Below are 12,479 nucleotides of genomic sequence, written 5' to 3' on the forward strand. Positions count from 1 at the left end.
TGATCACTTATTGACCTGACTGGTCTGGGGTAGGGTGCCATTAGCATTTTATTGGAGATTAAACCAATATTGAATCTACATATCAAATCTCAAGCCCTTCAAATCCCTTATCAAATCCATGTAGGATAAGCCTTCAACAGTAAAGTAAACACACACAAAAAAATGATGCTCATAACCTGCTTTGAAAATCTGAATAAGAAGAAGACAGTAGAAGTCACGACATAGTGAAATAACTGAAACGAGTGTTATGGAATAAATATCATGCTGTTTACCAAAACTTGAAAGCTTGAAATCTAACAAAAAAAGTTTTACACGATTGAAACTAAGTTTTGAATACTTGCATAATGTTTGGATGGGCTTAAAAAAAATCCAATCTCTGCAAATATTATTGTGTATTTGACTTTTCTCGCTTCAAAACGGCAGCATTCTTTTTGTAGCGTTTCTCCAACACATTTTCAGAGTTTCAAATTTGTCACTTCTCTCCCAGTGAACCTTGAAATTGGTGATTTGAAAAGTGGTGCACGTACGCCAGGAAAACGTTAAAACTTTAGGTTTGAAAGAGCAACTCTTTAATGTGAAACTTTGCAGATGTACAGCTGCACCCTCTGAAAAAAAGTCAGGATCCATAGACGTAGAGAGGAGCGAGAGAGGAAAACTTGAATACAAAATAATGTTTGCAGGGATTTACATTTTTTTCAGCTTATAGAAACACGCAATGCTTCAAAACGTAGTTTCTACCCCTTAAACAATTGTTTTCATTAGATTTCAAGGTTTCAGACACTAAGTTTCAACCTTTAAAAGAAAGCCTTTTTATTCAGTTTTGTTATTTTGCATAATATTTATCTCAAAGGGTATAACCTTTGTTCATCTTGTTTTTGTCTAAATACTGGAGAATCCTGATTTAGAGCAATTAATTAGATAAGTTCTCACTGTATATAACATATATATATAAAGGTTTAACTGGGAGACTCGGATTAAGACTTATGTGATGTGACCGTTTCAGTCACAATGTTTCATCCCTCTGTTCTTGTCTTGTTGAACTGCTAATACACACAGTTCATTAGCAGAATCATAACGATGCTTGTTAACTACAGCTCGTGAAATTCTCAGGTGACGTTTGTGATATGCACAGGTCACTGCTGGAGCAACATGAGCAGACTTTTGCCACAGTGTTTTCTGGAGGTCAGTTATTATCCTCCTGCACGTATAATGTGAGGGATAGAGCGGTGAGCGTGTCCATCCGTCTGTATCAATCTGTTTCCGGAGCAGAATTCAAGGTCGAGGTGTTATGGAACTCGGTATTTGCCCCACCTTCTCCACGTTTTCATTTATTTCCCGTACAGTGTTAATTTTTCTAAAAAGTTACATTTTCATTAGTTATTTTATTCTATTAAAACGGGGTAAAACTCTATGTTTTGCAAGTGCATTTATTGGCGGGACCTAAATATAATTCCAGAATCACATGTGTTCATATCCGGGATATATCGGGTTCATTTCTGGGTAGTGGGAGAAATTAAAGATGCATTGTCATTTTTTATTTACAGTCTATGATGGTAAAGATGGTGGAAACGTAGTGTTGGATTGATTTGTTGGCCTCGGAGATCAGCACCAGGCTGTGCTACAGTGCTGAATATCAGAGTGCACTTTGAGTGCTGTGAAGCTGTAACATACTTTATTATTCCTGTAGGTTTTCACTGCATTTGTGTCTTACTAATAAATAGGTTCAATAATTCTATGAAATTGAGCTGTCTGTGTCAAAATAAAGTGAGACCGACCAAGTATATCTAACCCCGTGAGCTGCTGCCACAGAAGGTGCTGTGCTTCAGTCCATGCTAGTTTCCCTTTGGCTCTGTCAGTTTATTCCGTTTCATATCCAGTCGGCAGTGTGGCTGATTGACTCAGTGAAACCGCGACTTCTTACTCTTTTTTCAGCAAAGAGAAAGAGACACTGACATTCATGCTCATTCACAAGACTTGAGCACTAAAATAGAACAGGAGAGATACTGCCAGTAAATCCAAATGCAGAAGCAGGGGAGTTTCAATATGATATACACTGTAAAATATGGCTTTATACAAAGTTGTCTTGTACCACCACTAATTATTAGTAGAATGGCACTTAAGTACATATATCATACCTCGGCCAAGGCCCAACAATCTGCACAAACTACACATACTCTTATATATCTGTTCTCTAAATATGCCCCAAAAATATTCTCATCAAGATCCATGAATTATACCCAGAGAAATCACTGAAAACATCAACAAATGCCCTATCTCGCAATTTTAAATGTGAAGGTTAAAGAAATTCCAACATCCACACCCTGATCTACAATTAAAGTTAAAGTTTCGTCGCAATTTGTCAAGAAGCAACACTGCAGGAAAACAGTTACCACTGACATTAGATTTTTTTTTCTTATTTTAGTATAATGTTTTTTTAATGAACCTCACTGCAATATTAACTAAAATCAAGCTGGTTATAGAAATCACTGTGCTTGAGCCGACATGTTAATTGAGAACCATAAAAAATTAACTCATTTATAGGGATACATTTAAAAGCCTTTTATAAGGTACATTCTTTAAACATGACTTTAATTTCTACTTAACGTCTTTAAGCATAATTACACCTGAGCAACACATTATGTTCAGGTAATACTGTCCGAACTGCATTTGTGGCTTTAAATACTAAGCTTCACTTTTTCTGTTCTGGACACTACAAGATTTTGGTCTAATTCATGTGAATCATCAAATCAAACATAAATAGAAAGAACATTATTTTTCTATCATATAAATTAAATAAAAAACTGTCGCCACGGGCTCTTACTACTTTTTAACTACTAAACCTGTGTAGATTGATATAGGTTCATATTAATATTTCAGCAGCATGTTTGAATGTCTGGGAGAGAATGAAAGTGAATACTGTCAATAATTCATTTTATATACTGGTGTCTGAATCTGCTCTGAGAACACGCGGAGAGATGCAGAAAATAATATTCCTTCGCTGTGCCGACATTTGAGAGGTTATCAAGACAAAATAGCTGAGAAAGTTCTGCAGGAGAGCAACGGACTCTGGTAATTCATTTATAGTCACATGGGTAATGTGGAAGCTTTACTGCTGTAACTGACAGTGATGCATTGTAAGTAACTGTAATTTAACAGCTTTTAGGGCAAATTATCATTCCACAGCATCATCTTGGCTGCATTGAACATGCTCATTGGCATATTAGTAAACTTGCTGTAGGGATCTGTGTGACTGGATTAGACATTAGCGCTTTTATGGATGCAGAGTGTGTGTCTGTGTAATGGGGTTTGGTTGGAGGACCTGCACTTCTCTGTGACAGTAAGAGGAATGACGTTTTTAAAGTGTCCCTCTGTAATAACACTGCACAAGACACATCTTTGCCAAAAGGCCATTTGGGCGAATGACGTGGAGCCTCACTCAGTAAGTCCGCCCATGTTATCGGGTCTTGTTTCGCAATTGGATCTAACTCTAATGATGCAAGAGCAGACGGGAGTTGTTCCATCCATTCAGAAGCCCCCCTCAGCAGACGCAGTTCAGAATGTACAATTTAAACTTCTAAATGTGCCAATAACATGTTAAAGCATGAACAGTCCCTTTTGAGGAATCATTTAAATTGTAACTTAACCCCTAAGTTTTTGCTCAAATGTCTGTCCCTGAAAATAAAAAATAATCATTCTTTCTGCATCAAAATACACTTACAATGTGTCTGTAATAACAACAGACACTTCATCCAGAGAAAATGCTCCGTCCACTGGTGATGTGCAAGACTCTTAACCACACTTGACACTGAGAACAGCACCCTGGTGCTCAGTGCTCAGCTTGTGGTTCAATGAAGTGTTCATCATTCACACAGTTGCCTCCTGCTGCTGGTGTGGCAGGTAACCTGGTTCAGTGGAGCAGTATTTTACATAACGCACTAACTTTCATTTCTCTCCTCTTCCTCTCTCACAGTGCGGCTCCATGAAAGCATATCAGAGGAAGGATTCCACTATCTGGTCTTTGACTTGTAAGTGCACGGTTTTTCTTTTGCCGCTTTAAAGGGATAGTTCACCGAAAACTGAAAATCCCTCATTATCTAGTGGTGACTATTTTTCTGTGAACTATTTAAAACAGTCACATGACACTTTCCGTGGTTTAATACATTCCAAACACGCATGCGCAACCATCTTATGAGAGTGTGCAAGTTCAAATTTAACATGGTCTCATTCGTGCAAGTGTATGATGAGGTGATTTTATTTATTTTTTAAAAGCAGAATGAGGAGAGAGCGTGAGGTCAGTGGATGATGATGAGAGTGCAGGCTGCAGGGAGAGCCTATAGTCTGTTTGTCTATGTTGTTTTAACATAGCAAACCCCATATGCTTTGTTTCACTGCATCCTTACTAGGGTTATCAGAGGAGAATCAAGGGTTAACTCACCAGTGTTTCACTAGAGTTAAGTTAGCTCAGGCAGCTAAGTCAGAGCTGGTGATCAGGACCAGGGTTTATCAAACACTAACAACACATTATTAGCTGTTTGGTCACATTGTCAACCTGAAGGCTGATGTTATCCATTACTGTTTTGTTTTGAATGTTGTAGAGAGCGACACATGAAATGCATCACAGTTCTACAACCCTGTATCCTGCACTTTTTCTTCTTCAGAGTTGTTTTTTGGTTCCAAACTGAATTACTCCTATATTACCATGTGTCACTGTGTAGTGCACACTAGTTGGCAAAACAGAAAACATTGTGTGAGAGACTATGACGGCCTCTAAGTGAATGGGATCGATTCACTCGACTCGATTTTTCAATACAATTTTATTTGTGTATTGCCAAATCAAAACATACATTCTCAAGGCACTTGAAGGCACAGAATACAAATTACAGAAAAAACAAACAGATCCCACAATGAGCAAACATTTTGGTGACTGTGGAGAGAAAAAAAACTCCCTCATTAACTGGAAAAAAAACTCTAGGACAAGACTCAATTGGCAATTGCTGCGACCCCTCCACCTCTGCCTGTGCTCTGTGGAACATGAGTATTTAAACCCACAAAATTCATCTTGTCGCAGCCAGGTTTCAGTTAAACAGACTAAATAAATGTAGTTATTATATATATGGTCAGATATCAGATCATTGACAACTAGAGATTTAGATCTGAGAAATATCATCCATCCCAACAGACCCACCGTGACACATTTCAATTTGTGAGTGAACATGAGCTTGGTTTCCTCCAAATTCTTTTTTTTTTCTGTGAAGTATAAAATATGAGCTGTCTGTCTCATTTCCTGCTGTCGATATATAACGGAAATATGAAACACACTATTGTATATTGTTGCTTTTCTCCATCACTTAATTTCATCTTCTTTCCTTCCCTCGAATGTCTCCCTCCATAACTCGCCATCTCCTTCATTCCTCCTCCTCTCCTGCATATTGTCAGCTGTTGTTTACTAATCAAATTACTAATCTGGCAACTAGAAAGGAAACCGCTTCGGACGTCTCTGAAACAATGTTACTAGGGGCCATAAAATAGAATATCGGATGTTAACGTCTAAGGTCAACGCCAAAACACCTCTTCTTTTTCCCCCTTAAAAGAAAATGTATTTATTTAATAGTAACTAAATCAACTGATGATGAAAACACACTGGACCAAAGGAAAATACACTATCATCTTTGGGTCACTTGAAAGCTGTTGAATACATGCCAACAATACCACAGGGACCCTGCAGCCCTTTTAGAACTGAATTTGTCCCAATACCAAAGTCATTAAAATTTGCACCAGACTTTTCTATGGAAACCTCTGAAGACTCTACCTGTTTTCCACAGCCCATGGAAAAATATCCTTCAAGTTATTTTTCTTTTTTGGGCAAACTGCTCCACTGACCCACTTTAAAAATCGTGCTGCACTTCAACGGGGGAAACTCCACTGAGTTTCCAGATGAAGGTCAGTTTACAGCCGCCCTGCTCAGACATTTTTCATGTCTGACACCATTGAGACTGCAAGATTTTACATCAGCCCACAAAAGACACAGGCACTTAACAAGAAATCAGGGCCAAATGAATCCCATTACCTAGGTGGACTATGGGAAGTGCAGTTTTTAGTGTTTTTGGAGTTTGATCCATACTGTGGTGGAGAAGTGACTTTGACCATTCTCTCTCTCTCTTAAACATGTCTTTTTGTCTATACTAAGCTCCTCAGTGTAGGCAGCATCATACCATATCATAGCATAGAGTTGCTACTGCATCATTACCTCCCTTCCATTCTGTCACACACATTCCAGGTTGTGTTATTTTGAAAAGTGAAGTGGACTTGTGGAAAATGCATGTCTGTTTTTGTAGTGAGTTTATATTTAGCCTCAAAAGCATAAAGTTGGTAACATTCTCAAACCTTTCTGCTTTTCCCCCTGTAATTCATGTGTTTTTCTTTATAACTCTCTCATTCAGTGTTTGTCCCTCACTGTATTTGTTCTTCCTCCAGAGTCACCGGCGGCGAGTTGTTTGAAGACATTGTTGCCAGGGAGTACTACAGCGAAGCCGATGCCAGGTCAGTGTGATGCTCTGTTGTGTTGATATTTCAGAGTTAATCTATAAATGTAATGTTAAAGCTTTTTTGGCACCATGAAGGCATATCAAGGTCGACACAATCGATCCAGAAACTGCGACAACCTACATATCAATGTGCATATGAATCTTTACATACACAAGAACACGACCACTTTTCATCACGAGTCACATCTTGATATGCCTTTTATGCCCTAAACTCTCCTCTTTCCACATTTCCTGTTCTACCTAAAGTTGTCCTCTGGTCACGGATCTACTTTCCCAGTGTCACCTTCTCTCCAGTTTATTGAAAATCCACTCAAAAATGGAACTGGATTTTTGTCAAGAAAAGCAGCTTCATCCCAAAGTACTCGTTTGTTTTCATCCAACTGGGTTGAAGTTAGTCTTTGAGTTGGTTAAGCAGCTCAGTTAAATTTAGCAAATTAAGATCTAAGTCATTAAGGTTCTGGGTTCTATTTTGCAGTGGATTTTTCTGATTTGTAAAAACCTTATGTATTTCGTAGTTATTGATATTATTTTTAGATTAAATTCTGTTTTAAAGTTGACATCTGTAAGAGCTTTATTGATGAAAAGAACATGCATGTTACCTTTTTTATATATTTCTCAGTGTTAAATGTCCTTAAAGGAACAGTTCAACAAGGTGCTTTGTTGTGTGAAGTTCATCAATCGCATGTCTGCGTGTTGAAGTGTGGATTGTTAGCCTAGCTTAGCATGAATACTGGAAACAGGGAAACAGCTACCCTAGCTCTGTTCTTCCTTGTGAACACAGCTGAAGATCACGGATAAATGTCTTGTCTTGTTTGTTCAACTAGTTCTATAGTAATGACAATTTGTTCTTTAAACTAGGGTTGGGCTCCTACTTTGGGACTGAATCACAACCTCAGGACTATTTTGCTGGACTAAGAACTGAAACTATCTAGTGTCAAATTATTTTGGTTTGGTTAGGTTTTATTTACCATGTGATCTTTGTTTTGTAAATGTGTCAAGAGTTTTGCACGTATATTTAAGTTGAGCATACAACTAAACTATTGACAATTAATATGTTAAATTTAAACTTCGACTTTGCCTTAGCAATAAAAAGCTGTTCTTATTGTCAACTGTAACTGAACCATTTTAAAATGATCGATTTAGCGCTGGAAGTAGGTTGTGTGAGGTCATCTTGGCAAGTTGGGAACCAAGGCAATTTTAGGTGTTTATTGAGGCTTGGACAGAGCCAGGCTAGCAGTTTCCCTCTGCTTCCAGTCTTTATGCTAAGCTAGGCTAACAGCCTCATGTCTCCAGCTCTGTACTGAACTTACACAAACATGGTGTCAACCTTCTCATCTCACTCCGAAAAAAATAGCAAATAATCATATTTGCCAAAAATGCTGAACTGTTCATTTAAAACTCTTCCTCTATATATTAAGTGTTTAAACTGGATGTGTTGTGGTGTGTTCTGTCTGCCTGTTTCCTGACATTTACCTGTTCTCCCTCTTCCTCTCCTTTTTGCTTCTGGCCTGGTCTCTCTCTCCTCCACAGTCACTGCATACAGCAGATTCTAGAAAGTGTAAATCATTGCCACGTAAATGGCATAGTGCACAGGGACCTAAAGGTTAGTAAGTGACCACAGTAACGCCAAAAAGACACAGGCCTGCCCACCTGTGGCGCCTCGCCTCGCTCCTCCACTGCCTGATCAGTCGACTAGTTAACCTTTCGCAGCGTGCCGCCTCCTGCAAAAACCACCCCCACCCCCCTCTCCACCGCCAGACACCCTCACACACCGCCATCTGACAGGAGTGTTTAAATAGCCACTTACTGCAGAGCATTGTGGGCAGGCTGGGCGGAGAGGAGGCGCTGGGTCGTGTCGTGCTGGAGGAGGGGGCTGGTAGATCTCATCATGGCCTGCCTCTCCTGTATGCCGGGGCACAAAGTGCATGTAGCATCTGTCCAAAATCATGCTGTGAACCCGCCACTGAGCGGCTGAGACCTGAGTGGGCAGGGGGAGCCAGAGACAGGGGGTTATTGAGACCCTTCAGAGATGATCTTTAGCATATGACGATTTGAAATCTAAATTCTGAGAGTTTGACATAAAATCTCTTTGATCTGTTATTTTGATATCAAATTAAATTATGTTGAGGGATTAAAACGATCAGTGCTTTAACTCACAGCACCTCCACTAGCTAACATTTTAGCTACTTGAATACTTTGGTGCTGACAATTGTAGCCCAGAAATTTGATTCTTGACTTTTGACGAAATGATCATGGTCCCCTTACTCATTCAACCAAATTACTCCAGACTTTCCTCATCTGTTCAGTCCAGCCAAACAAGTTTGTGGAGGTGATGTGAGTAGCATCTAGTTTGTGACTCATGATGCTGTGAATCCAGCCTGTTTCAGATTTGAACCCTTACCTTCCTACTCAGTCTCTCAGTGTCTGACTCTGGCCTCTCTGATTGGCCAGGAGCTAACACCACTTCTGTTTTGGGACTCGGGCAGCGAATTGGCCGTGTTTTGTGAGTAGCAGATGATGGCATAATTGCAGCCATGTTTTTCTTTCCAGCATCTGTCACAGTGGCAACACAGACACACACACACACACACAAAGAACAAAACTTGTTGAGTACTATTGAGTAAATGATCCATTTTACCAAAATTGCCCATCATTATAGCCTCTGGGTGGGTCAGTTGACACATTGCTGTACAGTCCCCTAACCGTCACACGAACACGGCCAGCAGCTCCCCGGGTGTCAAAGCGAGCTCACAGCCACAGACAGTGAGTGGTAGCTTGTCACTAACCCATGGCCCCCTGGTGTTTGCATGCAGTCATTGCATTCAGCAGATCCTAGAGGCTGTGCTCCACTGCCACCAGATGGGAGTGGTCCACCGCGACCTCAAGGTAAGTACACACAACAAAAAAAAAACGAGCTCAAAACTCCTATTGCCCACATTCCAACATTCCTTCTTTTGTTTGAACTTCCTTCTCCACCTCCACACTGACGTTTCTCTGTCAATGCTTTATTTCATTCTTACCTGCTGAACCTAACTCTGAGACATGGGTTAACATCTCCTAGGTCAGGTTTTCGATAAAATATCAGCTACACACTTCCGCTGAATAGGCAGACCACTTACCCCCACCCTAATGGCCACAATAAAGTTTTGATGTGCTCTGCAGTAAACAGCAGCATATCCTCACTGTGGACCATGGTAAGAAGACACACATCTAGAGAGCATCTATGACGTTTCATATAAATGCATGAATAAGTAGTTTTAGTAAACACAAACAAAGGGAAAATGAAAACGGATCAAAAGTGACGTCATTGCTCCAATTATAGATTAAATGCTAGCTTTTCAATATTACAGGTACATTATTGACAGGTTAATATGAACATTTTATGATTAGAAGTATACATTTTTAGCAAACAGATATTTATATCCTGTTGGAAATAAATGTGATGTTTTAAGCTTGTTGGTTTCTTCGTTAAGCAACATGACAACAAGTGGTAGCAGAATTTGTCAGCACCGGTTTGTGCTTTCACCACACGTGAAGGCAGGGACTTTGTTAGCATGAGTGTTCAATCCTGTTCACAGCCGCATTAAAACTTACTTAGCACATATAGCTGAAGTGCAAGTCGACGGCCACCTGCATGTACTCATGGCAGAAGTATTCACATGCACAACTGAGTCAGCTGTAAACATGGCAAAACGGGTCCAGTGAATTCTGTTCCTGGTTAAACCATTTTGCTCCCCCACATGTCACACAAGTCATGAGAAAAGACGAGCTGACAGTAGTTCAGTGAAGTAGACTTGGACTTTAGGGACCATGTGGCTTTGATTGTTGCAGATTTTGTCCCGGTCTGCAGGATAGTTCCCTGATTTATTGTTGTATTAAAAATTGTTATAGTAAAGTATATTGTTTCCTTATTTTTCTAGAAGTTGAATGTTACTAGAATGCATGAATTAATTATATATATTTCCATTGTTTCTCTGCTGGAATTGGAAGTTGTTGCTTGTTTTAGCACAGGTATAGTGCTGGATTCTTACCTCCGCCAAGGTGGTTATGTTTTCATTTCCATTTCTCAGTCTGTGAGCAGGATTAATCAAAAACTACTGAACTGATGTCATGAAAGTTTGTAGAGAGGAGGGGCGTGACCCAAACCCTAATTTGTGAGCTGATCCAGATAAAGAGGAGGATCCAGGAACTCACTTTCTTTTAGGGCATTGCGCTGGACTTGCATGTATGCGTTGCGTTAATGCCTGATGGTGGGCGTGCCTGACGCTTTGTGCTAAAGAGAAGTACACGAGAAATAAAATCCAGAACCACACTAAAAACACACCACGTTAGCCTGCTGCTTCAGCTGCCTCTTTTTCCTTAATTGACTGACTAGCACCTTCACCTGAAAGTTTGTCTCAACACAATTTGATCGGCCTGTGCCTCCACTGCCCCATGAAAAGTCTAGCGATGCTCAATTTCTACCGTGACGCAACGCAAGGGAACCAGAGCGTTTGGCAACGCATTATGTCGCCCCATTCAATGTGAATAGCATGACGGCGATTACCTTTTCTTCAATAAAAGAAGACGACATAAAACATCAGAATAACATGTCCTTCAGGGTGGTTCTTTCCTGTCAGGTCAGGGTGTAGCTGTTGCATGTCATCACTGAGAGTTATTACAACTGGCAACATTCAGCTAAACTGGATAAGTTTCCAGGACAAATGTTCTTGGATTAAGTTGAAGCTCTTTAATGGAGTTTGTCCCCAACAAGCATCTTTCAAGAAGCTGAAACCTCATTCACATAAGTGAAGGAATCTCATTGCTGCTGTGGAGCTGCGGAAACTAGACAAATTGTTCCTCAGTGTCAATTTGTCTTGCAGAACATTCACAGGCAGATTAATGACGTGAGACGAGATACTAAAAAACCCTTAAGGACACGGCAAGAAAAAAAAAATTCTCTCTGGAATGTGATAAAACAACAAATACAGACTAGCGAATCATTTATGTGCGATCACGGACAGGAATCACTGTCAACCATGCATGTCAGGTGAGGCTTTGAGCAAGGTGTTTTCATTAAAACAAGACATTACATGTCTTAACATCAGATATGTCACCAAGCAGAGGCAGTTCAGGCCATCCCAGTAGAGATGTTGGTGTGTTTACAGTAGTTTAGTATGGCCCACGTTGTAGAAAATAAAATGCAGAAAAAGGTTCCTCAACTCTGCTTGAAATACAGCTTCCCTTGTTGCCCATAGCACAGTGAGGTATGTGGTGAATTATGCACCTCCATGACGGATGCCCAACTTCTATTCATGGAGGGAGGGAGTTTTGATCGAGAACAGAGATGAACTGAAAAACCATGGTCACCTCAGAATGTTGTTGAAGTTTGGACACAAGTAAACAACACGTTCACATTGGTTTCGTTTGATGCGGATTTTCACCCTGTGGCCTGTTCCCAAAGCTCAGGATTTGCAAATCAAATGAACCTGGGTGTGTCTGAGGTTTGGTTTACCATCAGCCATAATAAGCTTGCTCTTTGCATTCGCCGACTGCCGTCTCGCTGCGATCTGATTGGCTGTTGCCAGGCAGCTGCCTAGGCTGGCTGCAGAAACACAAAAGACAAAACAAATATAACCAAAAACAAACAAGCGGAGAGAGGCACTATGGGAAAGCATTTTGTGTGTGTCTGTGTGTGCATTCATGTGATCTCATATCTCAAAGATAATTTGAGCAGCACAGAAGTCTCACAAACACATGCACAAACATGCACACAGGAAATCAATACATAGCCGTCTCTATGAAGTTCTTTTAAAGCGTGATAGTTGATATGAACCGTCTGGACACATGGATTTTTCTTGCTGTTGTCCAGTGTTCTAACTTTGTGGGGCACCACCAAGACAGTGTCACAGAGAATTCTCAACTCGAAAGAATACTCCACCATTTTAGCTTTAC

At 40.2% G+C, this 12,479-nt stretch overlaps 1 protein-coding gene across 37 annotated transcripts in view; it reads left to right on the top strand.

Moving 5' to 3' along the window:
- Positions 1-12,479, top strand: part of camk2d1 (calcium/calmodulin-dependent protein kinase (CaM kinase) II delta 1) — an 82,850-nt gene that overhangs the window by 41,142 nt on the left and 29,229 nt on the right. For 25 of the 37 annotated variants that reach the window (XM_047338713.1, XM_047338716.1, XM_047338711.1 and 22 more), the window contains exons 4-6: positions 3,971-4,025; positions 6,475-6,540; positions 8,076-8,148. In XM_047338713.1, the coding sequence (XP_047194669.1) occupies positions 3,971-4,025; positions 6,475-6,540; positions 8,076-8,148 (194 nt within the window). Of the gene's footprint in view, positions 1-3,970; positions 4,026-6,474; positions 6,541-8,075; positions 8,149-9,358; positions 9,432-12,479 lie in introns of all 37 variants that reach the window. The other 12 variants (XM_047338717.1, XM_047338712.1, XM_047338714.1 and 9 more) reach the window with 1 other exon arrangement.

Source organism: Hippoglossus stenolepis, chromosome 23 (assembly GCF_022539355.2).
Source record: "Hippoglossus stenolepis isolate QCI-W04-F060 chromosome 23, HSTE1.2, whole genome shotgun sequence".
In the NCBI taxonomy this organism is placed as follows: domain Eukaryota; kingdom Metazoa; phylum Chordata; class Actinopteri; order Pleuronectiformes; family Pleuronectidae; genus Hippoglossus; species Hippoglossus stenolepis.